Genomic DNA, 27,922 nt, shown 5'->3' with positions numbered 1-27,922 from the left:
ATTCTTGCCCTGGAGAAGCACCGGGCCCAGTAGGGAAGGCTGCCCTGTGCTCAACACCTAATTCTAACGCAAGGCAGGTGGTGATAAACGTTCCCATTGAGAGGCAAAATGTGGGCTGGGGGTGTTGGTCTGACCATAACACAGACCCCTGAGGGAGGCTTTTCTGTTCTCACTTTCTTCTTCTGGGAAGCAGGCTTCCCTCATCTGCAAATGAGAATAATAAAGCCTGGAGTTGCAGTGACTGATTGAATGAGGTGACGTGTGCACAGTGCTGCTGGACCCTTCCAAACCCTCCTCATAATAATAATGCTGCTGCCGGGATTAAATGGGATATGATGTACATGTAATGCCTAGTTCAGAGCCTGGTGCCGGGTAAAAGTACTCACTATATGTCATTCCCTTCTACCCTTGCTCGTTCCCAATCCCTAGTGAGACATCTCCTTATAGTGAGTGGGGTTTGAAATGAGGCTGTAACTGACATTCACGTGGGAAATAAGAATCCCCCTAAACGCTGCAGCCTGCATCCACTGAGCTGGGGTAGAGAAACCTGCCGCAATGAATCATGTTTAGCCAGGCTGTCCTTCCTCTGCTTCGCACCATCTGGACCATCTGCTGTCTTGTTGGAACAGACTTCCTGCCCTTCACAGGGCTCTTCATTGGTAGCCGTCATCAACAGAACACACAGCCGCTTTGGCCTTCCTCAGATCAGCCCCAGGTGTTCAACCAAGGGAAATTCTGCCTTAGGTCCATTAATCCACGCTGCAGAGAGACTCTGCATTTTAATGACTGAAAATCAACAAATATTTAACAAGTGTCTTCTCCATCCCAGGCTTTGCTCCGGGGTATCTGACTGACAAGATTTGTTCTCAGGCTGACCATTTGGTACCCCTTCTTTGGGGATCTCACTTTTGATCCTTATACGTCCTCATTAGGAGGGACCGTGAGCTCACGTTCACCAAAGGGTGCTTACATATCCAGGAAAGACATATTCCAACTCTGTAGCTCTCGATGGATGACAGAGAATAGGGGCTAACGTGTATCACACACCTTCTGTGTGCCAGGTACCTTACATAGCCCGTAAACTTTATAGGATATTTTCATTTTACTGATAAGAAAAATGAAGACCCAAGAGGGTAATCGTTTACTTCATTGTTTTTTAAGCCCGTGGAGGAGAGAAAAAAGACGGCTGCCATTCTGCTGTGTCTTTCCCTTTGTGTGCAGGAATTTCAGTGTGATCGTGGTGCCTTTGTTGCTTTGCTCTAGCTGGGTATTTTCTGCTTCTCTCCAGACACCCTCTCTCATAGAGTCTGCGGGCTCCTTTTTCACTACTGAGTGCTTTGCAAATGTCCCTTGAATGGAGAGAACTATGTCACAGGTAGACCTGAAGGTCCTCTCTTTTTCCTGTTAAGCCTTTGCATAGCTCTCATCTAGAAAACCCAGTCATATTTATCTTTATCTTAAGCATATAGATCACTGACAACACCCTTTCCAGCTCTTCTTCAAGGGCCAGCAGCTACAGAGTGGCTCAACAGATTTATGATAGCAAGGTTGGAGGATACCAAGTTCGAGTTGAGGTGAAGATGAAAAGAAACATTTGGATGAGGTTGGGAGTATTCTGGCCCTGAGACAGTAAGCCCATGTTGAAAGACTCAAAAAAAAAAAAAAAATAATAATAATAGACCATATGTGCCTGTACTCAGATCAGGATAAGAAATTTAAGTTTTGTTGGCAACTCATGGTCCTCTCATTATGCTGCTCTGGAGCCGTGGTGTGATGGAGGAAACTTTAGACTCGTGGTCAGAAGACCTGACTTCATATTCCTTGCTTGCCAGCTGTGGACCTTGGCAAATTTGCTTCCTTTTCTGAGCGTGTTTCCCACCTGTTCAGTGGTAGCCTGCCTCTTAGGTGTTTAGTGAGAAAGAAAGGAGATAGTGTTTCTAAAGTGTTTGGCACATATAGAATGGTTGTTCCTTTTGGGCTTTTTGGAATTATGCATCTATTTGCCTTCCTACTCTTTTATCCTACTTAGAACATTATTATGATGATGTAATGCTGTTTCTTATTCTCGAGCACAATAGCTAGATATCTGCTAAGTGGGTCAGAGTCCATCTGTGTATTAGGGTTCTCCAGAGGAAGATAGGATGTTGCATCTCAAGTCCAAACACAGCCTGGAGGCAGAATTTCCTCTTCCCTGGGAACATCTGTCTTTTATCTCTTTCGGCCTTCAACTGATTAGATGCGGCCCACCCATATTCTGGAGAGTAATCTGCTTTACTCAAAGTTTACTGATTTAAATGTCAATCGCCTCTAAAAAGTACCTTCATAGCAGTATCTAGGCTAATGTTTGCGCAAGTGTCTAAGTCTCACAGCCTAGCCAAGTTGACACATAAAATTAACCATTGGTCTGCCAGCAGACCTTGTTGTATGATCAGTAGAAATGAGTCATCTGGGCCAGGAGGCAGCTTACCTGTGGTCTAGAGACAAAGAACAACACAGCTTGTAGAAACATCTGTGAGGGCTCAAGGCTAGTGCAGCCCCCCCTGATATGACAACAAATCATGATTCTGTGCATGCCTTGGAAAATCATCACATCCCTTCCAGAATCCCCAGGTCCTAATAAGAAATCTCCTGAGAAATGGAGGTTTTAACCTTTCCTCTTAATCTTGAAATAACTACAGAGTTAAACAGATACCCTGGCATGATACCTCTGGAGTGCTGATGATTTTTGAGACCCCAAAGTGAAATAAGAGTCAGAGTCTAAGGAGAGGCCCATGACTGTCTCCAGGATCTTCCAGCTATAAATCAAGCCCACATTCACCTCTTGATCTTGGGACAAGAGGGAGATGGGGGTCTGTGGTTCTCTCTGCTGCATCGTTGGAGTCCATGTCCCAGTTCCCAGAGCTGTGTGCTTGTAATCACCCGGTCATCTGTTTTGAAATGAGAAATTTCACATACTTGAGCAGTGAAGTTTAAAGGGTGAAGTCAGCTCAATTTTTTAGAAACATGGGACAGAATAAATGTGGTCTTGGCTCTGCTGAGATGGGAAAAGACCACAGAGAAGTCGACCAACAGTGCCTGCTAGCACGTGTCTTTTTGCCTGTCCTGCAGTAGCGGTGCTGTAATTCACAACAGCTAAGTTGCCTTGGGGTCTCTGTCATGTGCTGGGCACTCTGTTGAGCTCGTGACATGCATTGTCTCACTTACTGTTTACATCAGTTCTTTGAGATAAAGGCTGTTTTTCGTCCTTTTTTATGATTGAGGAGACCAAGCTCAGAGAGGTTAAGTTACTTGAATGGGTCACACAGGTGGTAATGTTACCGAGTCCAGGCTTGTACTGCTCATGACATGACAGGCCAATAAATTGAGAGACGAGTTGTTGGGGCAAGGAATAGTGACTCTGTTTGCAAAGCCAGCAGATGGAAAAGATGGCAGACTAGTGTCCCAAAGAACCATTGCATCCAAATTAGAATTCAGGCTTCATTTATACTAAAAGGGAGGGAGTGTGGTTGGTCCTTGCAAACTTCTTGGTGTCAGAATCCTTTGTTCTTGCAGCTGCCCATGTAGGTCAGGTCACGATGTTCCTGTAAACCTCCAATAAGACAAATGTTATGCTCTGTTCTGCAACTTTTTATCTCTATATGAATGGAAAAGTGTTATACCTTTAAAGGTCAGAGCCTTGAGAACTACCCTGTATACTTCAGGCAATTGGCAACATTCTTAACTTGTAGCAAAAACAGTAGAACACCAAGTAAAAGAAACAGATCCAATATGGAGTCTGATTTGTTCTTCCCTATTACAGTAACAGCAGGAACCAAGTGTTTAACTGGGCTGGAATCCGAGCCTGTGCTCCAAGAACTCTGTAGTATGGCTTCTCCCTGTAGCTCTGATTATATGGAAGGCACGACCAAAAGGGAGGAGTGGGCATCTGTGGATATTGGAAACCCTGGGTCTCCCCTATGCCATATTAGGGAGCATTAGGACTATAAAGAGAGATGGAGGGCAGTGTTCGAAGGGTAAGGCTTGGAGGGCTGAGGTGCATAGGAACTTGGAGAAATACTTGGCCAATGCTTGTGCGAGGACCAAGGAGGCTGGCTGGGGAGGGGGCAAAAGCAGATACTTTTATTTGCGTCAAAAGCATTATTTCGTGTTTCATTTCCGTTAAATATCACAGGTCTTGGCTGTAGCTTTAGAAACACTTGCATCAACATGCTCCACGTGCTGGTGCGCAGAAAGTGAGCCGAGGCAAAACTGGCTCTGTGTGTCTTGGAAACAAAAATCAATGAGATGGTCAGAGTCAGGAAGGTTCAGAGCTGGAGTCCCCCTTGCAAGGTGATTTCTTGAAGCACCTCACCGCAGCCTAGCTTCTTGTTGTAAAATCTCAGGAAAGTGGAGATTTCCATCGCCGGCTGTTTCCAGCCTTTGTTGATGTGATACTGAATTTCTCCAAGGAAATTCTAGTCGTGTCGCCTCCCACCCACTGCGAACCCAAACAAAACACACAATTACAAGCTCAGCGCCACCTGGAGACCCCAGAACCATGCACGGCAAGGTAGAGCTTTATTAAGCGAGTGACTTTTGCCTTATGCTGGGGGAGTTGTTAATTAAAACCACTCACCCGTTAAGTTGGGAGAGAGGGAGGGAGACAGAAATTGAGGACAGCTAACAGACTGGTTTCCCTTCCGCCTTTGCAGGCTGGCGTAGCTATTTTAGACACGGACACAGACTTTACGCTTGAATAAACCATGCTCCAGAGGTGTGTGCAAGGTTTCCTGGGAACAGCTTTCATTCAGTGCCCTGCAGCCAGGCCTCCTGCATACAAAGAACCTGCCAGCCTCTGACCAAGTATGCATGACAGTTAATAATAAGGATCATGGTGGTAATAACAACAACTACCTGTTATTGTTTACTGAGCAATATTAGATGCCTGGCACTGTGCGCAGCACTTTATATACCTCGTTTCCTGTCAGCCTTGCCGTAATCTGTGTGGTCATCTGCTCGTTCTCCTGACAAGGATGCGGGGGCTTGGAGGGCATCGGTATCTTGCCCAGGGTCGCAGAGCCTGGTGAGTTAGGGAGCCGGGCCTCAAATGCAGATACCTGACTGCAAAGCAGAAGTGCAACCACTGTGTTGGGTTTTTACTGAAAACCCTGTAAGTTGTGTAAACATGTGAAAAATCTAACTCCTCTTCTCCTCTTCAAATCTATTTCTTCTCCTGTATTTCCACATCCATTTCTCATCCACAGCCCAGAAAGCATCTCAGCCTCTTCTGTTCCCTTGTTCCTGGAAGGCCAGTCACCAAGGTTGATGGATTCCGTCTCTTCACTTTCTCCTGCCATGGTTCCCTCTAGTGTTACTGTTCAGATGATTTGCATTCGTCCCCTCCTTGCTTCCTTTGCCTCTGATCTCGTCCATCCAACAAATCTATCCTATACTTGGGTGAGAAAACTCTTTCTAGAGTATAAATCTGATTACATTATCACTTGCTTATAATTTCTCAGTGGCTCCACCTTGCCTGCTGGGTAAACTCTGTGTTTGAGTTTCTGTGGCTGTAATAACAAAAGACTTGAAAATCTGGCTGCTTGAAACCAGCATTTGGTGTTGCTCACAGGTCTCTGCCTCAGGAGTCGGGACAAGGTACAGCGGAGATGGCTTGTCTCTGCTCTACCGAGTCTGGAGCCTCAGCAGGGAGGCCCCCAGGGCTGGAGCTGGTTTGATAGCAGGAGTACACGTCACTCCACAGCTTGTTCATGCACACGTCGTAACACTTGGATTGGGATGACTTGAAGGTTAGGATGTGAGGATGGCTTGGCTTCCTCACAACATGGAGGTCTCAGAGCCCCCAAGGACAAGGGATACAGTGAGCAAAGCAAAGTTTTCCCTTTCTCACCTACCTTGGAAGTCACAGAGTGTCACTTTCACTGGACCACATCGGCCAAAACAGATTCAAAGAGGGAGCATAGATCCCACCTCTCAGTGGGAAGGTCACCTTGAAGAAGACCACGTGGGATGGAGACGTTGCTGAGTCATCTTCGGAAAGTTACAGTCCGCCACATCCTACCCCCTGCATTGTCCAGCATGATGACACACAAGGCCCTCCGTGGTCCCACATTGGAGTGTAAGTTTCATGGAGACACAGCTCGTCTTCCTTACTGACCACGAATCCCCTGTACCCCACAGTGCATGGCACAGAAGAGGCCCTGCTTTCCTTTGGGAAGCTAATGAGTGACCTGCTTGCCCAGCCTCGTTTCTTGTCATCTCCACCATCCCCTCACTGCCCGGCCCTCCCCCACGCACCCTGGTCCCGCCACTCTGGACCACTGACATTTTCCTTGATGTGCATACCACACTCTTAGACCTCTGTGCCTTTTGCACGTGGCTGCTCTGTCCATAAATCCCTCCCCCCTCCATTCCCGTCCACCTGCCACGGTCCTTTAAGAATCTGCTGAAGCTGGGAGGCCTTCCCTGGCAGTGCCAGCAGACATCGCCTTCCTCCTCTGTGTCCCAAACACCTGGTAAAACCTCCCAGATGGCTCATCTCAGTTCCTTTTGCTTTGTCTGTTTGTATAACTGTCTATCCCCTAGACTAGGATATCCTTGAGCAGAGGGATTGTGTCTTTTTACGCCTGCATTTCTAACATCTTCTACCATACCTGCTGTATGGGTTTAGTGACATGTTTGGAATGAAGGGAGGGGGAAAGAGGGTAATTATAACAGTGGTACCACTGCCGCTGATGATACTGCTGTTGCTGGTAATAACGGCAGCCAGTGATTGTGGAGTACTTTTAACGTGGCAGGCACTTTTCAAGTATTGAATCATTGGATTCTTAGGGAAATCCTAGGAGGCCTATAACACTGTTACTATCCCCATTTTATAGATGTGGAAACTGGGGATAAAAGACGCCACTTGTCCAAGGTCATCCAGCTACTAAGGGGTGCAGCCACCTGCTGGGTTTTAGGTTCTGAGACCCAAAGATGTTTCTTGGTTTTAGAGAGCTCTATAAATCCTAACCTTCAGCTGATGAGTAGGATAATAATGTGGGAGGTGAAAGAGTAGCTGCTGGTTAGACAATGTCTGTTTTGTTCTTGGTGCCAGGTTTGAAGAGGTTCAGAATTAGGCAAAGGTTTGTTTAGGGAAGCGTGACGAGGAAGGAAAAAGGGTTCAAAATGTAATAGAAATATCTGTAGAAACTAGATCTGCTTGGCGTGGACAGTACTTAGAAAAGCAGTAGGTTCCAGAGGACCAAACTCAAATTGTGGGTGGCAGTTAGACTTTCACTTTTAATTTCCTAAACACCAAGGTTACTGTTAACCAGTGTAAATGAAAAACATGCTAAAAATCAGACCTAGTCAAAGTGGGCTGGGCTCTTTTTTAAGGACATAAGCCTCCTGTTCCTGAGAGTAATCAAGCAGAATCTGGAAACCTGTGTCCACATGTTGTAGAAGGGATTCCTGTATGAGGTGAGAAGCTGGGAGAGAGGACCTGTAAAAGTGTAAGATTCAGGGGGTCCAGTTCCCATAGGAATGACTGAGGTCCTGATAAGGATGGAGCAGAGTTGGGCGTCGTGTTCAGGAGAAGGTCTCTTTGACAAGACTGGTTTCCACAGGTCATGCCAGCCTGTGGGTGGTAGCAGGACACCAAAGCTGTTCCTTCGAAAAATGTTCTCACCCATGCCCCCTTCAAATAAACACAAGAATCAGACCCACTTCTTTCCCTCGCTGCAGGTTCTGGTCTGGCAGATGTCAGAGTAGCTGTTGAGAGTCACTGTGAGCTCAAGGGGCTGCACACCTGCCGAGATATTACTGAAAGTTACACTTGTTAGGTTGTATAGTGAAAATGATAGATTTTTAAAAATTGAAAGATAGTTGATTTACAATGTTGTGTTAGTTTCAGGTATACAGCACAGTGATTCGGTTATATATATAACTGAATATATCTATTTTATATACAGTAGTGTAAATCCCAAACACCTAATTTATGCCCCCCTTCCCTTTTGGTAACTGTAAATTTGCTTCCTATATCTGTGGGTCTATTTCTGTTTTGTAAATAAGGTCACTTGTATTTTTTTTTTTTTTAGATTCTATATATAAGCAATATCATCATATAACATTTGTCCTCTGTATGGCTTATTTCACTTACTATGGTAATCTCTCGGTCCATCCATGTCACTGCAAATGGCATTATTTCGTTCTTTTTTATGACTGAGTACTATTCTATTGTATATATGTACCACATCTTCTTTATCCATTCATCTGTTGATGGACATTCAGGTTATTTCCATGTCTTGGCTATTGTAAATAGTGCTGTTATGAACACTGGGGTGCATGTATCTTTTCAAATTAGAGTTTTCTCTGGATATATACCCAGGAATGGGATTGCTGGATTTTTTAAAGTGTAAAATGTTACAATATTGAATAAGCCCACTCTCACTATGCAGGGTCGAAGGGGTGTGGCTTTGCCCCTGCCCTGTTTGAATGATTCCTTCAGCTCATCTGTCTCCCATTCTTGTGAAAGTGGAAACGTTTGAACCAGTGGAAGCGCGAGAAATTCAGGGACCCTGTGCCTTTGTACAGCACCAGCCAGCTGTTGTGACTGCAGCTCCCCCTGCCCTGCTAGCAGGTAACTTGAGTATCCTGTAGACAACCAGCTTTTGCTTGATTCCCGCTCTGGAGGTCACCGGCCGGGGTTCTGGCTCCCTCCCAGCCTGCCCTTCCCGCCAGCGCTCCAGCTGCCGCGGGGTGCCCTCCGGACGTTCACCACCCGGGCCGCTCTGTCTGTCCCCAGGCTGGCTGGTTTGCCTGGATTCTTGGCTGCTGGGTGTCTCCTGCCCAAGTTACCTGCCGAGCTCCAGCAGCCGCCTTGCTGTGGGGAGACACACCTGTCCTTCTTGCAAACATGCCTGTGGCACTGTCCAGGCCCATACCTGTTGAAATTCTACAGGGAAGCAGTTTTTGCCTTTCCAGCTGAACTCCCTGCTCTACTGGTTTCACTTTTTACTCCTTTTTAGAACATCACAGACAATGGGGAATTCAGCCAGGGGGCAACATGCCTGCCTTCAGCTCAGGTTCATGAGCCACTGAGAGTGGCATTGACCTTGTTCCCTACACTGGGTGCTCTGCTCATGCCATGCTGTCCCTTGAATGGGACCTATGACCCCTCCCTCTAAGCCTTTTCTCACTAGCTGCCCCTGCCTGGGGGACCCCCATCTTCCTAGAAGTCTTCCTTGAATCCTTTAGCTAACATAGCCTCTATTAATGTATTTGACTTTCCTCTAAGTAGATGCAAGGATGTCTCACTTCTTTGTATTCCCCAAATGTTTAACACATATATCATACATTAAAGCAACTTAATTCTAGGTTATTATTTATTCTTTCATTTAGTGTACCAAGAACATTTGATAGGTACCTATCTCAAGAATTCTAGGCAGAATCTAGGGACTGGGCATAGTGAAGCAAAAGTACAAGCTTGAAAATAATAATCATAATTATAATAATACTGGTCATACATTTGTTGAAGTTGTTGGGTGAGAGGCTGGAAGACGAGGAGATAAATAGGTAAACAGTTAAAACAAAACGGAAAATAAAGGAACTAAACTTTAATTTTATCATAAAAGATTTATTGAACATGATAAATTTATTGAACACAAAAATATATTAAAATGAAAACACATCAGTGGCTACTTTCTAGTTGTGTTTCCTTGGGTAAATCACTTAAACTCTCTGAGTGTCAGTTCTGCATCTGAGAAATCATCAGACCAAGTAATCTTCGGAACCTCCCACCACCCCCCGATCTAATATTCTGTAGTTCCGTAAGACTGTGTATTATTGGTGTTTTTCTTAAATGGTTAATGGTTTTTCTAAAAAATAAATTTATTTATTTATTTTAGTTTTGGCTGCATTGGGTCTTCGTTGCTGTGTGCGGGCTTTCTCTACTTGTGGCGAGCGGGGGCTACTCTTCGTTGCGGTGCACAGGCCTCTCATTGCAGTGGCTTCTCTTGTTGCGGAGCATGGGCTCTGGGAGCATAGGCTTCAGTAGTTGTGGCTCACAGCCTCAGTAGTTGTGGCTCATGGGCTCAGTAGTTGTGGCTCGCGGGCTCTAGAGTGCAGGCTCAGTAGTTGTGGCGCACAGGCTTAGTTGCTCCGCGGCATTGGGATCTTCCCAGACCGGGGCTCGAACCTGTGTCCCCTGCATTGGCAGGCGGATTCTTAACCACTGCGCCACCAGTGAAGTCCCTGTTGGTGTTTTTCTTAATGCCTGGTTGCATTTAAGGTGATGTTTTAGAGGTACAACCTTTTCAGGCTGGGAGGTGGGTGAGATGATCTTAAAAGACATCCAGTATCTCAGCACTAAGATGCTAGAGGAGGCAGAGCATGGTGAGTGAGGCCACCGCACGTCAGTGTGCAGATGAGCAAGGTGGGTTTTTTTTAATTCTTTTCCATGATGGTTTATCACAGGATATTGAATATAGTTCCCTGTGCTATACAGTAGGACCCTGTTGTTTAGCCACCCTATATATAATAGTTTGCATCTACTAAGCCCAAACTACCAAGCCATTCTTCCCCCACCCCCGCTCCTCCTTGGCAACCACAAGTCTGTTCTCTATGCCTGTGAGTCTGTTTCTGTTTCATAGATAAGTTTATTTGTGTCATATTTTAGATTCCACACACAGATGATATCATATGGTATTTGTCTTTCTCTTTCCAACTTACTTCACTCAGTATGATAATCTCTAGGTCCATCTGTGTTGCTGCAAGTGGCATTATTTTGTTTCTTTTAATGGCTGAGTAGTATTCCATTGTATGTATGTACCACATCTTCTTTACCCATTCATCTGTCAATGGACATTTAGGTTGCTTCCATGTCTTGGCTATTGTAAACAGTGCTGCTGTGAACATAGGGGTGCATGTATCTTTTCGAATTATGGTTTTCTCCAGATAGATGCCCAGGAGTGGGGTTGCTGGACCCTATGGCAACTCAAGCACGGTGTTTTAATCATTGAGGAGCACATCGTTTGTTTTTTGGAGTTTGTACCATGTTGGACCCCACAGGCACTTCTTGGAGTAGGACAGACGTTTACCAGCCTTAGTAGAAAAGGGCATTTTTCTGTGGCTCACATGGGAGAGACCCAGGCATTTTCTGGGGAACGCCAAGGTGGAGGCTGGGCTGATTTTTCTTTTTTTCCGGTGGCCCTTGGTTTGTGCAGGAAGCCCTTTCAATTTAGAATTTTGTTTTGTTTTTAAGATTTTAAGAATTTCAGCATGCCCTGTTTTACCAGGATTATGCAGTACAGCTTCTTTGGCGGAAGGGGTGGGACCCCAAAGAGGCAGCTGTGAGATCTGCCTGTCGTGGCTCAGGGCAGGGAGGGGCCCCATCCCCACTCTCAGCCACAGTCTCGTTCCTTCTGTGTGAATATATCCTGAGACACTTCTGTGACTGTACGATGCATGTTTAGATGGCCTCACTTAATATGGAGGCCTGGTGCTCACGTAGTTCAAAATCTGAGCTCTCCAGGAGGAGAATGGCTGGTTCCCATTCTCACAGAACTTTAACTCGGTGTTTTTCAGACTTAAAAAAAAAAAAAGCAGAAACTCTCATATCCCTTAATGTGAAGACATCACACTCTGAATTGGGGGGAGGAGGAATGTGAGAGTAAGAATAAGTGTGTCTTTAGAAAATTACCGTCTCTTCAGTAGTTACACGTGAACCAAAATTCTGTCAAACTTTATAGAATACCTTATAAAAATCATTGGGCCTTTTTAGTTGTTTGTTTAAAGTGGTAAATTTATAACATCACATATGCTTTTCCAAACTCCTGCCCCACCCCAGCGACGGGCCCACTGCCATGGAGACCTGGTGTTCTGGCTGCTGGGGTGCTGTTTCTGAAGGTGACCCAGTGCTCATGGACAAATGGAAAAGCACACAGGGTCAGGCATCCTATGTTGTCAGCTGTTGTGTCTACTGGGCTTGCCGGATTTAGTGGCAGGTAATTCGAGTATCCTTGGGGTCACCCAGTTTTGGCTTAATCCCTGTGCTTGAAAGCCAGAGGCCTATGTACGTATTTCTTTGTGTTGGAAATACATTTATCAAATTCCATTTAGAATGAGTGCCCAGAATAATGATTTTCTTAATGAAAATGTTACCTAGTAGAAATTTAGCATCTAAGACCACACAGTGAATCCACTGTACATTTTAGATCCTTTGTATTGATACACGTATGTCTGTGTGAGCTGTCTGATTTCCTTGCCCCAACCCAAGGCTGCCTGGCAAACACCTTCTCATCCTTCAAGATGCCGCTTGAGGGTTTCTTCCTCTAAGAAGCCTTTTCTGGCCCTTCTCCCTGCTCTGGCCCTTGCTGAGCCCCATGCAAACATTGACATGTCTGTTCCCCTCACCCAGACTCTAAGCCCCTCAAGGTCAAGGACTGGATCTGATTCTTGTATCCCGAGCACCCAGGCCAGTGCCTGCCTGACAGCAGGGGCGGCATAAACGTGTACTGAACAAATGACACCACCTCAAAATGTGGACCATCTCTAGGGCAGCAGCCTGCATAGGGCTGTAGTGCGGTGCTTCCTGTAGCCTCCCAGCTGCTTTCAGAAATCTTTACTGAGGTTGGGTGATGTCCCAAGGCCTGCTTTATGTCTCAGAAGGGGTTGCCCCCCAGTTACGTGAGTCACCTTCGTCCTCCACCTGTCCTCAGTACCCCTGGGCATTACTTTGAGCCACAGTGTAGATAAGACAAAGTGAAACTTACATAAACCTAAAGTCAAGTGGCAGCTGGCTTCTCCCCAGTTTGGAAGTGACCCTGGTTACTACCTAGGGGTGTCTACATGCAACCAAAAGGGAAGGAGACTCTGGATGTCCGATTCCCACCGCTGGGAGCTCTAGTCATCTTGGAAAGGAAACGCACAACCCTGAACACCAGCACAAATTCCGTCGACTCAAGGTGAAAAGTGAACTTGTGTCGTACAGAGCTTTAGGGGTCGGGGAGTCATGTCAGAAATCATGGGAATGATAAGGTGTAGCGGCAACCAGAAGATTGGCAAGCGTGTCCCGGTGCGTGAGAAGTGCCTGGGAGGATGGATTCTTTTGAAACAGAAGGTTATTTCAGGGTAAAGGCATCTAATTATGACACCCCCGCTGAGCCCCCCACAAATGACCCCCAGTACTCTGTATTCAGCGTAGCTGGCACTGCTCACTTGTGTCCCTTCCCAGTGTGGGCTTCCACAGTTGGACTGTTCTGGGGCCTGTAGGCCTGAAAGTCCACGTGCAAGAGTTAACTGATACTTTAGAAGAAACTTAGAGTTCTAACAGCTCTTATCAGGCTGTGATCTGAGATGGAGGGGCCATTAGGAATCAGGGATCGGGTACTCTTTTTTTTTTTTTTTTTTTTTTTTTTTTGAGGTACGCGGGGCTCTCACTGTTGTGGCCTCTCCCGCTGCGGAGCACAGGCTCCGGACGCGCAGGCTCAGCGGCCATGGCTCACGGGCCCAGCTGCTCTGCGGCATGTGGGATCTTCCCGGACCGGGGCATGAACCCATGTCCCCTGCATCGGCAGGCAGACTCTCAACCACTGCGCCACCAGGGAAGCCCGGGATCGGGTACTCTTAACATGCATGTTGCCCCCTTAATATACAGGGCCAAGACTAGTTATTATAAAGATTTGAAAGTTAAGTTACTGTTACACTATAGTCACATTATGGTGACTTTTTAACTAACTCTTAGGGAAACTGAGGTCAGTCTAGCTCACAGTTCCTCCATCCAGCTCTCAAGACTTAAGCCAGCATTTCTGACAGCTTGATCCTGACTGCAAGAAAATTATTTAACCAAAAAAAAAAGGAAAGAAAAAGAAAATTACGTGTCTGTTAAAAGTACAGATTTGAGGGAAGGGATGAACAGGGGAGGACAGGACGTTTTTAGGGCAATAAAACGTTAGCTGTGTGATACTGTGACAGTAGATACATATCGTTATGCACTTGTCAAAACCCATAGAACTGTACAGCACAGTGAACTGTAACATAAGCTGTGGGCTTTGGTTAACAGTGTATCAATATTATTGATAATAATGTTAGTTATTAGTATCAAATAATGTATCAGTATTAGTTTATCAGTTTTAACAAATGTATCACACTGATGCAAGATGTTAATAGGGGAAACTGGTGGAAGGGGAGAAGGAGTTTAATGGAGCTCTACTTTCCTCCATGCAGTTTCTCTGTAAACCTCAAAATGCTTTAAAAAAACAAGGTCTATTTAAAAACGCCTCACTAATGGCATTCTGCATCTGTGAAGCTGGGACCTTGGAGTCTGCATTTTTCTCGGGTTCCCCAGATGATTCGGGTGTATTCTAAGGTTTGAGAATTCCTGGATATCAGTCAGTCTCCTTTCACCATCTGTTTCATTCCAAGAAAGAGCTTAAAGGGGCTTTGTCTAGAGAACTGTCTCCTGTGTGCTAGAATGTGTTTCATCTTTCAGTAGGTGGACAGAAAGCTTCCTGCTCGTGCTAGAAATACCTGCTGCAACCCCACACTGACAGTTGAGCCACAGTAAAGAGAATTCAGGCCAGACCAAATTCCAGACATGGGGGCTGTCAAATTTCCAAAGCATGCAGCCTTTCTTCAGTAGGGTGCCCTGCCAACACCCATTTTAAACAAGCATAGTTATGGGTTGTAATGAAAAATTTATATGTGTGTATTTATTTAAATAGGGGTCATAAATAGGGATAAATTGTTATAATCCCTGGCTCTCTGTGTGACTGTGTATTTTATTAGTACAGTTACGGATTTATATGTATAGCATTGATATATGTATAGATCTGTAGGCAAGCTAAACCGAAATGCTCTGGTAATCAGTGCTAGATGGAATTTTGTTAAACTTGTAAAAATCCACATTACATTCTGCAAAAGATGCAAGAACCATAGCAGCATGTTTCCTCACCATGCAGGAATTTTCCCGCTAGATCAGTCTCTCCTCTGCTAGGAGTTTGGTGGAGGCAAACCCAAACCCACAGCAGTGGTGAGATCGAGTCTGTGTGCTAGAAGCCAGGGTGACTTGTGAGTTACAGCGATGCCACGTGCCAGCGCGAAGTCCGTTTACAGCAAAGACAAGCAAACACCTTGCTCTGCGGAAACTGTATATGTCGAAGGGACCGACTCAGCCAGGATCCACTTCTGCCCTAACTCCACAGAGGGGCCACTAACACGGGGCCTGGGTTGGGGTGGGGGGTCTGTGACCTGACTTGAACTGGATACATGTTTTATTCATACGAGAAATAGGCTCCATGGCTTTCAGGGGTTTCTCTGAGGGGTCCACAACTTAAGAAGATTTAGGAATTTCTGCTTCAGATCGTGGTCTCTAAACTGCCTTTGGTTGCATCAGAAAGAGCTTGTTCCTCCATTAGATGCTATATTTGTTTTTTAAACATACATATGCTTTGTGACTGAAACACTGTGCATACTATAATACCTGCATACACACAGGATTTACAAGGGACGTGATAAGAAATGAATATAAACAGAAGCATTTTCGTTTTCACCCCTGTGGGTCATCTTATGCTCCCCACTGCAGAGACCACTGCTTGAGGTCACTGCTTTCCTTTTTTTTTTTTTTTTTTTTTTTTTTTGCGGTACGCGGGCCTCTCACCGTTGTGGCCTCTCCTTTTTTTGCGGTACGCGGGCCTCTCACTGTTGTGGCCTCTCCTTTTTTTGCAGTTACACGGGCCTCTCACTGTTATGGCCTCTCCCGTGGCGGAGCACAGGCTCCAGACGCGCAGGCTCAGCGGCCATGGCTCACGGGCCCAGCCGCTCCGCGGCATGTGGGATCCTCCTGGACCGGGGCACGAACCCGCGTCCCCTGCATCGGCAGGCGGACTCTCAAGCACTGCGCCACCAGGGAAGCCCTGCTTTCCATTCTTTAATGCACATTAGAACGACGTGGGGACTTTGTTGAACTGCAGGGTCTGATTTGGGAGTTCTGGGATGCCACAGTTCCAATAAGTTGCCAGCTGCCGCTGAAGCTACTGGTTCGGCGGCAGGTAGAGGATGAGGCAGGTGTTGAGTTTTGCGGCATGACCCCTGCAGTGTGCCTTCTGTTCTCTTCAAGCAGCTTTGCAGCACCTATAGCTTTCGGAAATAAAGTCTGTGGCACCACGTTCACCCAGTGAGGCTTAATGGACCCCCCTGGGACCTTTTGACTCCTCCTTTACTCAGGCCTGCCTTTTCCCGCTGTTACCTCTGTCTCCGTGGCCTGCTGGAGCTGAGCTCTTGCCTGACTTGCTTAGCAACGTCTTTGCCGTGCTCCCCAGAGAGGCGTGCTCCGGTGACTAGGTAGCCAGAGTAGGCTCCAGCCCTGCTGAGCCTGGCTCACTTCTGCAGACTTGCCTTCCTGCTACACCAGGCTCAGAGAATTGAGCCAGGGTTTCCCCAATCGTCTGACTCACTTCACAGCCAGGACTGACTGGATGAGACGGAAGTGAGATGCAGATGAGCCACGGACGGAGCTGGTGCCCCTTGAGCTGTGGATGCTCCCCGTTGGTGGTTCCTGGCCATTGAAGGAACTTCCCTGCAGTGAAAGTGACATCTATCTGCCAGAGCCCTGTTCTGTGCTCTGGCCTCGGGTGGCTGCTCCAGGATTCAGCGAAATAAGGGCAGATTTTGCTGGAAAGGAAAATTGAACGCTCATATCCTCCTAAAAAGAGCAAGATACCAGCTCGGGGATGTCCTGAAGAGCCAGCTGTCCTAGAGCACCCTGGGAAGTCGTGCTGATCTCTGCCCCAACCCTGCTCCGAACAGGAAGGTAGGAAACTGGTCCTGTAGGGGCAGCAGAGTTATTGGAGGAGTTCCCTAAAAGCCATGAACACCAAAGCAATGTTTCTTGATTATTTGTGTGGTCTAGTCTGGATTACTTATACCTGAAGTCGTATTATTGCAGGGAAACCGAATGAAGAAAGACATTTGAAACTTAGACTTTCTCTCTGAAGGCCGCTGTAAGTTTCATTTCACTGTGTGTCAGTTTGGGGTGGTCCATGATAGAGAAGCAGCAGCAACCTGTTCTTTGGTTAGGACTCACCTTTATTTGATTTTCAGATATTAAGGCTATGCAGTGGGTAGGGTCTTAGAATTGCTCTGTGATACGTTTCCGTACTTGTCATTGGAGGTGAGGGCAGCAGCGGGGTGGATTGGTAAATGAAATATGCCATAGTTGCCTCAGATTTTGTGCCTAAAACCTGAGGGCAAAGCAGTTTCCAAGTGTTTCATTAGTCAAATTTTAAGTGTTCACCTAAATTTTAGTGCTGCAGTCTTACTATTATTATTTTTGCTGGAGAGGAAAACTGAACTCTCACATCCTCCCAAAAAAGAGCACTGAAAAGTTTAAAAATCTGGATTTTTCCAACCATGTTTTTGCATTTCAAATGCATCTTCTCCCCTTAAGTCAAATGTAGCAGATTCTTTTTTGTCACTAAGATCAACTTTCTTCAAAAGGATTCAGGCAGCTTTGTTAGACTTGCTTGTCAGTTTGTCCTTCCATGACCCAGAGTGAAATTTATTCATCTGACTTCTAAGAGGCCCTAAACTAAAGGGATCCTTTTACAGGTTGGTCCAGAAACTCAATTTACATCCTAATAAACTTAGAATGTAAATGTCAGGCCTATTGTAATGGAGTCGAAGAGCATTGTGAAAGCATTGGTTGTTTGGGGACTTGGGTGTTGGTGAAACTCGAATGCAAGGTCTTTTCATCTGCCCACATCATTTTCTTTAACCTTATACAACGAAGTATTTGTTGATGTATATGTTCATACATTTATATTGATGTTGGCAAGGAATAGTTTTTAAATATGCAGTTCTTTTATTCCATTTTTCTTTGCTATGTTCACATTTAAACCAAATGTGTGTCCCAGAAATACAGACAAGCTGACATTTCTTTGAAGAAAAGTAATCACTGAGGCTCGATTTTTTTTTTTCTGTCGGTATTGCTTTCACTTCTTGCCTCTGAGAGTTTTAAATTTTTTTATGCTGTGCTGTATTAGGAATACATTGAAATACATCAGTGTACATATTTTTCTCCCTTCCCATCCCCTCTCACCTCCCCCAGTTCTTGACAGAAGGTGATTTCCTTTGCGATTAGTGCGCCAGCCCGTTTGTGTTCCTTATGCGCCAGGTTGGGAACTTTGAGAAGGAGGGGTCCTCTTTCCCTCCTTCTGAAGGTGACTCACAGAGCCAGTTTCGCTTGTTCTACATTGTTGCCTCACTATGTACATGTAAAGAAGGAGGAGGGAGCTGTTGACAGCGTTGGACTCAGAATTTAGCGTATTTGTTCTGACAGGTCCTATGAGATTCCAAAGCTTTTTCATAGCTCCTGTCCGTTACACAGGATGCACCTATTTTGTTGAGAAAGTTCCTTGTCATAGGCTTGTTGCCTTCACAGGTCTCTTTTAGATGGAGGGATGGTGAGGTCTACCCTGCAAGCCTGGTCATTTCCCGAAGGTCTGGGGTGACTCAGACAGGATCCGGACAAGTGGCGTGTTCTGAAAAATCTACAGGAGATATCAGTGAGACAGTGCTTGCCAAAAATGGAGTGTTGAATGGTGGAGGAATCGAAAACCTGTTACTCACTAATTTACTACCTTCATAGCTTCCCTGGCTTCCGGGCAAACGTCTCAGCTCTGCCTGGCCTCCCAGCCCTTCCTGACTGTGCCCCAGTCCCCTTGCAGCCCAGCTCCTGTCTTTGTTCCTGCTGCTCTGGCAACAGTGAACTACTTCCCATCCTCTTACCCTCCTCTTTGCTTTTGTACATGTTATCTATGTGCCTAGATGGATCCTCCTCCTTTGGCTGGCAAACTCCTATGCTCCCTTCAAAGGCCAACTGTGACTCCTTCCCCTTTATGCACAGAGCCTGTCATACATCCGTCTGGAATACGGCTCATCCTGCAGTAGGAGAGTTACCTATTTACATATCTGAGACCCTTGTTGACTTTGAGCTTCACTAAGCAGGACAGGAATGAGACCTTTCTGTCTCTGTAACCCCAGCCTGGCACAGAGCACGTAATATTTGTGGAATTGAAAGGGGAGGAGGGACTGCAGAGTCACTACTCAGAGACACGAGCCATTGCTGCTGCTGATAGTAACAGCAGCTAATGAATTTTAAGGGCTCCTGATATAGCAGGCTCTGGGCATTATACACACTGTCTCAGTCTACCCACCACGGCCCTGTGAGGTTAATCTGTAGTTTCACTCATCTTGCAGATGAGGAAACTGAAACTTGGAGAAATTACCCTCCAAAAGTGGCAAAGCTGGGATTAGAACCCACCTACCTGTACTTGATCTTGACCTCAGTTTCCTTGTCTTCATCTAAAAAATAGAGATAAAAATAACACTTGATAAGATTCTTTTGAAGATGTCATGACTTATGTGAGGCACTTAGCACAGCACCCAGCAAGGATCAGTAACCGTTAGTATTTGCTAACAATGACACACACAAGGGCCCTCAGCTAGCGAGGGGCAGGGGATACTTTGAACCCAGGACTCGCTGACAAGGTAGAGCCATGCTCCTAACTCTGATGCTCGTGGGCCACCCCAGGGTGCCCCAGCCTTGAAAAGCAAGAAAAACACCCCACAGACACCCTGTCTCTTTAGCAGAGGCTCCCGCTCTCCATCCAGGAGCCTCTGGGGAAGCAGCGGAACCTCCACCCATCACTGCGGAACTGGGGAGGACAGTGTGGAAATTGTTCAGTTGCCTTGGTGGCTTAGGACCCCAGGAAGCCAGCATTAGGATATTACCAGCACCTCATTAGGCTCCAGCACTAATTATTTATTTCTCCACGGAGAAGGCAAGTGTAGCCCTGGTGCTCAGGGATTCGGTCCCTAGATCAGCTGGTTCCTTTCCTTCTGACCTCAGGCAAGTCACTGCATCTCCACGCAGTGGGAGCCTCTGATAAAGCTGCATCCCGGAGATGGGATGCAGCCATCCCTCCCAGCCTCCTGAGCCGTCAGGAACATAAACCTTTACACCTCCCAGGGCGAGGGCTGGTCTTTTAAATCGGCACACCAGTGACGGCTTCATCTCTAAAATTATGCTTCCTAAAGGGATGAACTGACAGCAGTCTATATTAATGCATTCAGTAGCCAATTCCTGTAGAAATTTGAGTTGAACCAAAAAATATATATTTTTCATTGAGACCAGAAGAGTTATTAAAAATATATACAGAGCTTTTTATAAATCAGACTACTGTATTTGGTGGATAATAATTTTAGAAATAAATACTTTAAGTTCTTGAGTGTGAGTCTGGTTCAAGTGACAGCTATCTCCAGTGCTGTGCTGTCTTGCAGTGAGAGGACATAGAATTTAGTTTGAATATTGAAAAAAATATGATTGAATACGTTTTTACAGATCTCTGGGAGAAGAGGTAAATTCCCTCTTTTCCTTAACCACTTCTGACTCCTCCCTCCCTCCTTCCCTCTCTTTCTTTCTCTCTCTCTCTCTCCCTCTGTCTCTCTCTGTCTGTCTGTCTGTCTGTCTGTCTGTCTGTCTCTCTCTCTCTCTCTCACACACACACACACACACAATGAATGAAATAGATTTGTAAAGAAACTAGATCGTTGTCACATTGGTTACATTCGATTCTGGCTTTCAGTCTTGGGTGCATTTGAGAAGGCAGAGGATCCTGATTTATCCTTGTCTTTCCCCTCCTCTCTGCCTAAACAGAATCAGAATTCCCAGCAGCAGTTGACAAGCTAAGTTAGCATATCCAGTCCCATCTCTCCAAGGCCCCCCACCTTCATCGGGGGTCAGTTTTTGACACCACCATCTTGCACCTGGTGTTAGTGGGCTGGGGGCTGCAGCACATCTCAGCTTTCAGTCTCTGGAATGCTCACCAGCTCTTGGCCTTCACAGAAAGCCAGGGCTGTGTATGTGGGGGCCTCCGTCTACATGCCCGGGTAGGTGTAATTGCCCAACCGTGTGTGTTGTTTCACCAGCAATAAAAATCCAGCAGGGAAATGAATGCTAAAATTAGTTTGTCCTTTGACAAGATCTCCCCAGTTGAAAAATTTTTGTTTATCTATATGGCCGAGCAGACTTTGCTAAAATCGAAATTAACTGCCTTGTTTAATGGTGCAGCAGATTGTGTTTTGAAGAGCTTCCACTGAAATCTCCTTGAAAGGACATTTACTCTAGAAAGTCTAGCCTCTGGCAGAGTTACTGCATTTTTCTGTAGGTGTTTTTTTTTTTCTCCTTATGTTAATTGTAGGATGCACACATGAAGTCCACCACTGGACCCAGGGTCACTACATCTGTTGCGTGACTGGGTGGGTGGGTGGATGGATGGGCAGATGGGTTGACTGACAGGTAGACAGTTTAATTGCCATATGTCTTAGATGTCAAATTTGCTGACATTTAAGAGCGAGAAGAACCTGTAATCGGTTTCCTCCCAAAATGTTTTTTGCTAAACTTCACCCTATGGCTGTATCTTTGGGCTTCATTCAACACAAGCAATATTTATTAAGCACTTAGTATGTGTTAGGCACATGGGATATAGATTTGAACAAAATGAAATAGTCCCTGCAATCAAGGAGTTCACTATCCAGTGTGGGAACCAAGCATCCAAACGTCATTACACAGATAATTATTTAACTGCAGCTGCAATCGCTGGGGTTTTTGGGTTTTCTTTTTTCCTTTTTCTTGAGGAATAAGTCAGATACCATAAAATTCACCATTTTAAAGAGTACAATTCGTTGGGTTTTAGTATATTCACAGGGTGGTTTTTATCGTACAGTTGAGTGAAAAAAGCCAGTCTGTTGTGTTATTTTACTGGTGCAAACAATCGGTTTGACTGACTTCAGCAGATTTTCCATTATGCTGGCGTTGTGATCATTAATGTCATAAACGGGGGGTGAATGGGGCCATCAGAGAAGTCAGTTCAGACGTGGTATCCTGGAAGCTGCCCTAAGGGAGAGTTCTTTTGACCCAAAACAGAAGCCCCTTCTCACCCAAGATGGCTTCTGTGAAAACTTTCTTCTCTGACCCTAAGTTGATCCTACTGGTTCTGGGAAACCTCCACAGCATCCTGTAAGTCCATTTTTCTAAGAATATATCCTAAGAAGTTCCTAAACTAGAGGTGGAAGAATCTCAAGGATTGAGAACCCTCAGGATCTACGCCATATATTCTAAAGCCAAGATACCAAAGGCAGTGAAACATTCCATGATGAGCTTGGCTGACTGTTGCAACAAAACAACCACTCGTTCATTGGTCTTCTTACTTCCTATTATTTGACTTGACATGCAAATCACTTGCACTTTCGGATGCATTGCAGGTCAATCTGATGGGGCCCGTGTGGGAATCTAAGGGATCTGAGTTGGATTCTGGCTCTGCTCGAATTTTGCTTTGAATTCTGGTTCTCCTCTGGAGATGGGGGTGATGGCACAAGCAGTCTCCTTTGTGGGGTGTCGTGGAGGAGCAGAGGTCCATGAAGTAAAGCTGCTTTGGACCTGAACTACCTCCTACTGGTAGGTAATCTTTCAGGAACTGGTCTGATTGATAGATAGTCAGCCATCTATACAGAAAGTTTCAGGGGTCTCCCCTTCCCCCTGACTGATTTCATCAGAAGATAGCTTTGTGGCATCACCGAGAGATCTAGAAAATAAAGGAGCGTTACTGTTATTCAGAGAGTTTGGGACACCCCCCTTAAGACATCAGTATCAGAGGTGAAATTTACCCTTGTAGCTACTTCAAGATGATGACTGTCCTAATAACATCTTCTGTTTCTACGATCTTATACAAATTATAGAGCACTGTGATATTCCTTATCTCACTAATTCTCATGTCCACCTTGTGATACAGGAAGGCTGTGATATTCACACAGTTTAGATGAAAAACACAGGACTCAGAGAAATGACTTGCCCACGACGGCAAAGCTGGCTCTTGTATCCTCCATCTTTTCTTTCTTTTCATCTTAAAAGCTTGCCTACTTTTTCCATTGCACTGTTCTGTAACATTTTTCCCTATGACTTGCCGATGACTTGTCAGTTCCATTCACAGTACTTAGGTAAAACACCTGCTTGTATAATTGCTGACATTAAAAAGAATGTCATGAATGCATCTGACAGTTAATTTTATTTACTAGTTCCCTTCTGCTTCATAGGTTCCTGTGAGTTTGGGTTAATTAAGCCGACGTATTTTTGCTAGCAAGCTGGTGATCCTTTGGGTTGAGTCAGCTGAGTTATCCCTGTGCTGTGATCAGTGACAGAGCCTTGGGAAAGCCTCAGTTCCTTCCCCCGTAGAGCACAGGATGGCCGTGCAGGACTTCTGGATATGAACCGCAGGATGGCACAGGACCTGCCCTTAACCATACCTTTGCGTCATCCTCTTCTTCTTTCAAAGGTACATGACCGATGGTGGACTTGGCCTCTACACCCGCCGCCTGAACCGGCTCCCTGATGGGATGGCTGTGGTGCGGGAGACCCTGCAAAGAAACACCTCCCTGGGCCTCGGAGATGCTGACAGGTAAGCCTGCTCCACTCGGGGTTGCTCAGGTGTGGAGGTCATTCCAGAGGGGGCTGAGAAATGAGGGCAGTGATAGTGAGAGCGGATGGGTGCTACCTTAACCCACCAGAGGTTGGGAGGCCTTGAAGCTGGGCCTCTGGTTAGGAGCTGGCACAGCAGGAGGGAGAGGACCGCTGACCAGCTCTTGCATCCTGCTTCTGGGTGGGATGGTGCTTCTGACAGCACGAACCCAGCGAGCTCAGGCTGGGCAGTTTTTGTTGTTGTTTTGACTGTTGCTACTGCATCTTTATCAGTTCAGCAGGCCCTGGGGATCTGCTTTGCTTCCTCTGTTAGCCAGCTTTCTAGGTATTGCACCTCGGAAGGAACAGAGTCCCTGGTGATGCACAGAAAGTCTGTGTGTAGAAGAGAGCTCTCCTGGCCAAGGCTGAGCAGGCTTCCCGATAATTCTCTGGTTGCCTGGTGATAGGAGGCAAGGCTTAACCATGTAGCTTTATACACTGCATGCTGAGTAGTTGACATGATGAGACTTGACCGGTCTTCATTGCTTCAGAGACAAAAAGAGCTTCAGAAAACAGTATAATAAAGAAGAATATTTGGCCTCCAAGTTTTTAGTCTTTACTCTGACACAAACCAATTCTATGACCATGAGCAATTTATTAAAGAAGGGGCTTAGACTGTATGATTTCCAAGATCCCTTCCAGCCCTGATGTGCTATATTTCTAGATTTCAATACCCTTTAATGATCTGACTGTTGAAGGATTTTTCTGGCATACTTGACCTCTTTCCACATCTGGGTTGATGAGACATAACATGGAATTTTAAATTTATTTTTATTTATTTATTTTCGGCTGCATTGGGTCTTCATTGCTGTGTGCGGGCTTTCTCTAGTTGTGGTGAGCAGAGGCTGCTCAGCAGTTGTGGCGCAGGGGCTTAGTTGCTCCGCAGCATGTGGGATCCTCCCGGGCCAGGGCTCGAACCTGTGTCCCCTGCATCGGCAGGCAGATTCTTAACCACCGTGCCACCAGGGAAGCCCCCATAACATGGAATTTTGATATGAGTGGTTTGAAATCACTGTGCCAAGTATCTGTATCACAGCACAGCTTCTTACTATTCTCTTAGCAGGACATACTTTTTTACAGAGAGTGATATGACTTCTGTAGTTCTCCGGCTTCAGAGAAATAGGGCAGCATTATTTTGAAGTTACCCCCCAGAAAGGGAATTTGCTGAAGAGGAATCCTCACCTTCTCTGGGGAAGACTTGGAAGCTTGGGCTGGTAAGGAGAGTGCTGAATTCATTGTTGGGAAGCTGGCATCTGCCCAAGGCCCAGGCTCTGCCACCAACTCGACTGTGTCCTTCTCCGAGTCTCCCCAGCATCCAAGGTGGTGATTGATACCAGAGAGGACAAAAGACTTGTCCAGCTCAAGTCATCTTTTTTCCTGTAATTTTATTTAAAGTATTGGTTTGAAAATTCTATAGAAAGATGAACCGTTTGAGAACTGCTCTCTCTAAGGCTAAAGCTCTGTATAACTAAAATCTTTAGAGGAAATTTCAGCAAAAGAAAAATCAGTTGTTGTAACACCCCCACTGGAGATTTCACAATTTGCTAAATTATTTTGCTTATTTGCATCCTCTTGTAAACACGGAGTTGCTTAGTAAATCTATTAGCATAAAGTGAAGGCCTTTTTCCCCTTGTAGCAAAAGCAGAGTCTGCAGTAGGCAATTTAATTTAATGCTTCATTTCAAGGTTAATGGAATGATCATAGATCACAGCTGAGCTTGTTCCTGCTTTTGGAGGTGGAGGATTTGGGTGGGGACTGGAGAGATGGGTGGCATTTGTTCCGTTGTTCCAGCTCAGCCCCTATGGTGGGACCAAGTAGACAACAGTGTCTCCTGGTTCTCTCCAAGCTGGAATTGCTCAGATGTGATCATTTAAGACTGAATAATTAACTGACCAACTTTTTTTTTTTTTTAATGAATTTACTTATTTACTTATTTATTTATTTTCGGCTGCATTGGGTCTTCGTTGCTGTACACGGGGTTTCTCTAGTTGTGTCCAGCAGGGGCTACTCTTCATTGCGGTGCGCGGGCTTCTCATTGCGGTGACTTCTCTTGTTGCAGAGCACGGGCTCTAGGCGCGTGGGCTTCAGTAGCTGTGGCACGGAGGGCTCAGTAGTTGTGGCTCGCAGACTCTAGAGCGCAGGCTCAGTAGTTGTGGCGTGCGGGCTTATTTGCTCCGTGGCATGTGGGATCTTCCCAGACCAGGGTTCGAACCCGTGTCCCCCGCATTGGCAGGCGGATTCTTAACCACTAAGCCACCAGGGGAGTCCCCTGACCAACTTGTAAAGGAAGAATTCAGATGGCTTTAAAAAAAGGATTTAATAATGCTTACAAATTTTCTATTTTATATAAAAGTTTTGACCTGTAGGCAGTGAGATATTCTGCATTATTCTTGAATATGTTAAATTTCTTTACTCTCCAAAGTTAGTGTAAACAAACCATAAGAATTCTTTATCTTTGGCTAAGTTGAAATAGCAGTAGATTTGTTTCTTTCAAGTTCCTCATGTAAGTCTCTTCCCAAAACTATATTCTAGATGACGGTGTCCCAAAGTGAGAGGCTAACATTAATAGTACAGGAAATAATTTTAGATGGTAGACAGGGAAATACTTCTTTTTAACAATTACATTTTAATTGTAATTAAAACAATAATAAAAACCTTACAGCTAGCATCTCAAACCCATGACTTTACAAATATTGCTTAGGGTAAGGATAGTATAAGCTTGGGATGATTTAACGTGAAATATCAAGGAAGAATATCACAGACGGTGTGCAGATATATTAAAAAATAAGAAGTATGCAAATGGCTACAGACTAGGTAATCCTGTTCTTATCCTTGAATTGGAAATATGTTGTTTAAATAATTTAGACAAGTGAAAAAAATATGCAGAGAACCCAGCACCTTTCCAGAATTCTTCCCTTTTAACCTGAAAAAAAGAGCTAAGGTATTTCCGTGAAGTTTTTTTAATAAAAAGACAGCCCAGTCCTTAAGGATTCACACACAAGCAGTAAACTACATGAGTTCTACAAAGGAAATAGGAAAAGTACTGAGAGATGATTTCTGATGAGCCCTCGGCAAAGGGAAGGCAAGCACAAGAAGGGCGGATCACCTCACAGTGCAAACAGGAACATCATTGATTGACCTTGGCAGTGCAGCCCCGAAGGACAGCTCTCCGGGGGGGAAGGCCCTAAAGGACGCCGACCCACCAGGCACCAGGCAGGCCGTGGCTGTTGGCAATGGGATTTAGCTGGGGTATCTTCAGGGTTATTAAAAGTAACTGATAGGAATGTGTACCTTCAGAGTCTGGGAAACAGAGACCATATCTGTTAGTGAGTCTCGTTATGTCACCAGCCAGCTTCTGAGAAATAATAAATGACGATCGTAAATTCAAGTTGCCAAGTCTGTCCTTGATCTCCTGTCACTCTTTAGGGTTGCCACCCGTGGGCTCTAGTTTTTACCTAATAGTCATCAGGAGGAACTTGCAGCACACTAGAGCCAGCTGTCTGAGAAGGGAGGGTCAAAAGGGACAAACAGAGGCGGCTTATCACAAGCTGTTGGCCCCAGATAACAGATAACTAAAGAGAGCTTTGGCATGGAGGTCTGTGGGCTGGCAGCCTGGGAGAAGGAAGGAAAAAACAACAAGGAGGGCCCAGGGGCTGGGCCCACAGTCGCATGGTTTGTGGATCTCCGGCTGGTTGCACGCACTGCTGTCTCCTCGGAACCCATCCCTTTCTTTGTCCCCCCGAAGCACCGCTGTGGCCCTTTGCGGCATCATGCTTTAGCGAGCAGTGGATTCAGACAGTTAGATGCTCCCCTGATGGTCATGTACGTGTCATTGAGAGCACGTGGAGGACAGAAGCCAGGCTTCTGTGCACATAGATGCTGAGGAGGACTTTGCATTACTTGGTAACTTTCTTCTCAACCATTAAAACACTTATTGAACACCAGTTGCTTTTATTAATTTAGGTAGTCATAAAAATAGAAAAACTAATGCCGCGTGTTAAAACGTCAGCCTGAGACTTGAACAAAATGAAAATTGCCCTCTGACATCACCAAACAGGAAGGAGAAACTATTTTGTTTTGTTTTGTTTTTCCCTTGTTACAAGATTTTCATTGCCCTGCAAATTCTGCACATTTTAGGTATTGAGATGGCATTTCAGTTGGGCTTCAGTCATTGTATAAACTGGACTGTCTGCATTTGGGACCCAGGCCTTGGTGCTTAGAGCTGTCCCGGCTTCAGCTTGAACAGGGAGTCCCACAGTGTGAGGGTGTAGCTATGCAACCTGGTATTTGACCAGCCTGCCGAGCCAGGCCCTCCTTCCTCGGTGAGAGCATCGCAGGATCTCCACGAGCCCAGGGCACTGCTTGGCTTTGTGA

At 45.6% G+C, this 27,922-nt stretch overlaps 1 protein-coding gene across 12 annotated transcripts in view; it reads left to right on the top strand.

Moving 5' to 3' along the window:
* The window catches only part of NAV2 (neuron navigator 2), a 403,679-nt gene that overhangs the window by 252,830 nt on the left and 122,927 nt on the right, over positions 1-27,922 (top strand). For all 12 annotated transcript variants that reach the window (XR_010946112.1, XM_067749641.1, XM_067749643.1 and 9 more), the window contains one exon: positions 23,367-23,489. Coding sequence is in view for 11 of the 12 variants with exons in the window: in XM_067749641.1 (XP_067605742.1) it covers positions 23,367-23,489 (123 nt within the window). In the remaining variant the exon portion in view is untranslated. The remainder of the gene's footprint in view (positions 1-23,366; positions 23,490-27,922) is intronic.

Source organism: Pseudorca crassidens, chromosome 9, assembly GCF_039906515.1.
Source record: "Pseudorca crassidens isolate mPseCra1 chromosome 9, mPseCra1.hap1, whole genome shotgun sequence".
Taxonomy (NCBI): Eukaryota; Metazoa; Chordata; class Mammalia; order Artiodactyla; family Delphinidae; genus Pseudorca; species Pseudorca crassidens.
This window is presented reverse-complemented; position numbering and strand designations above follow the sequence as displayed.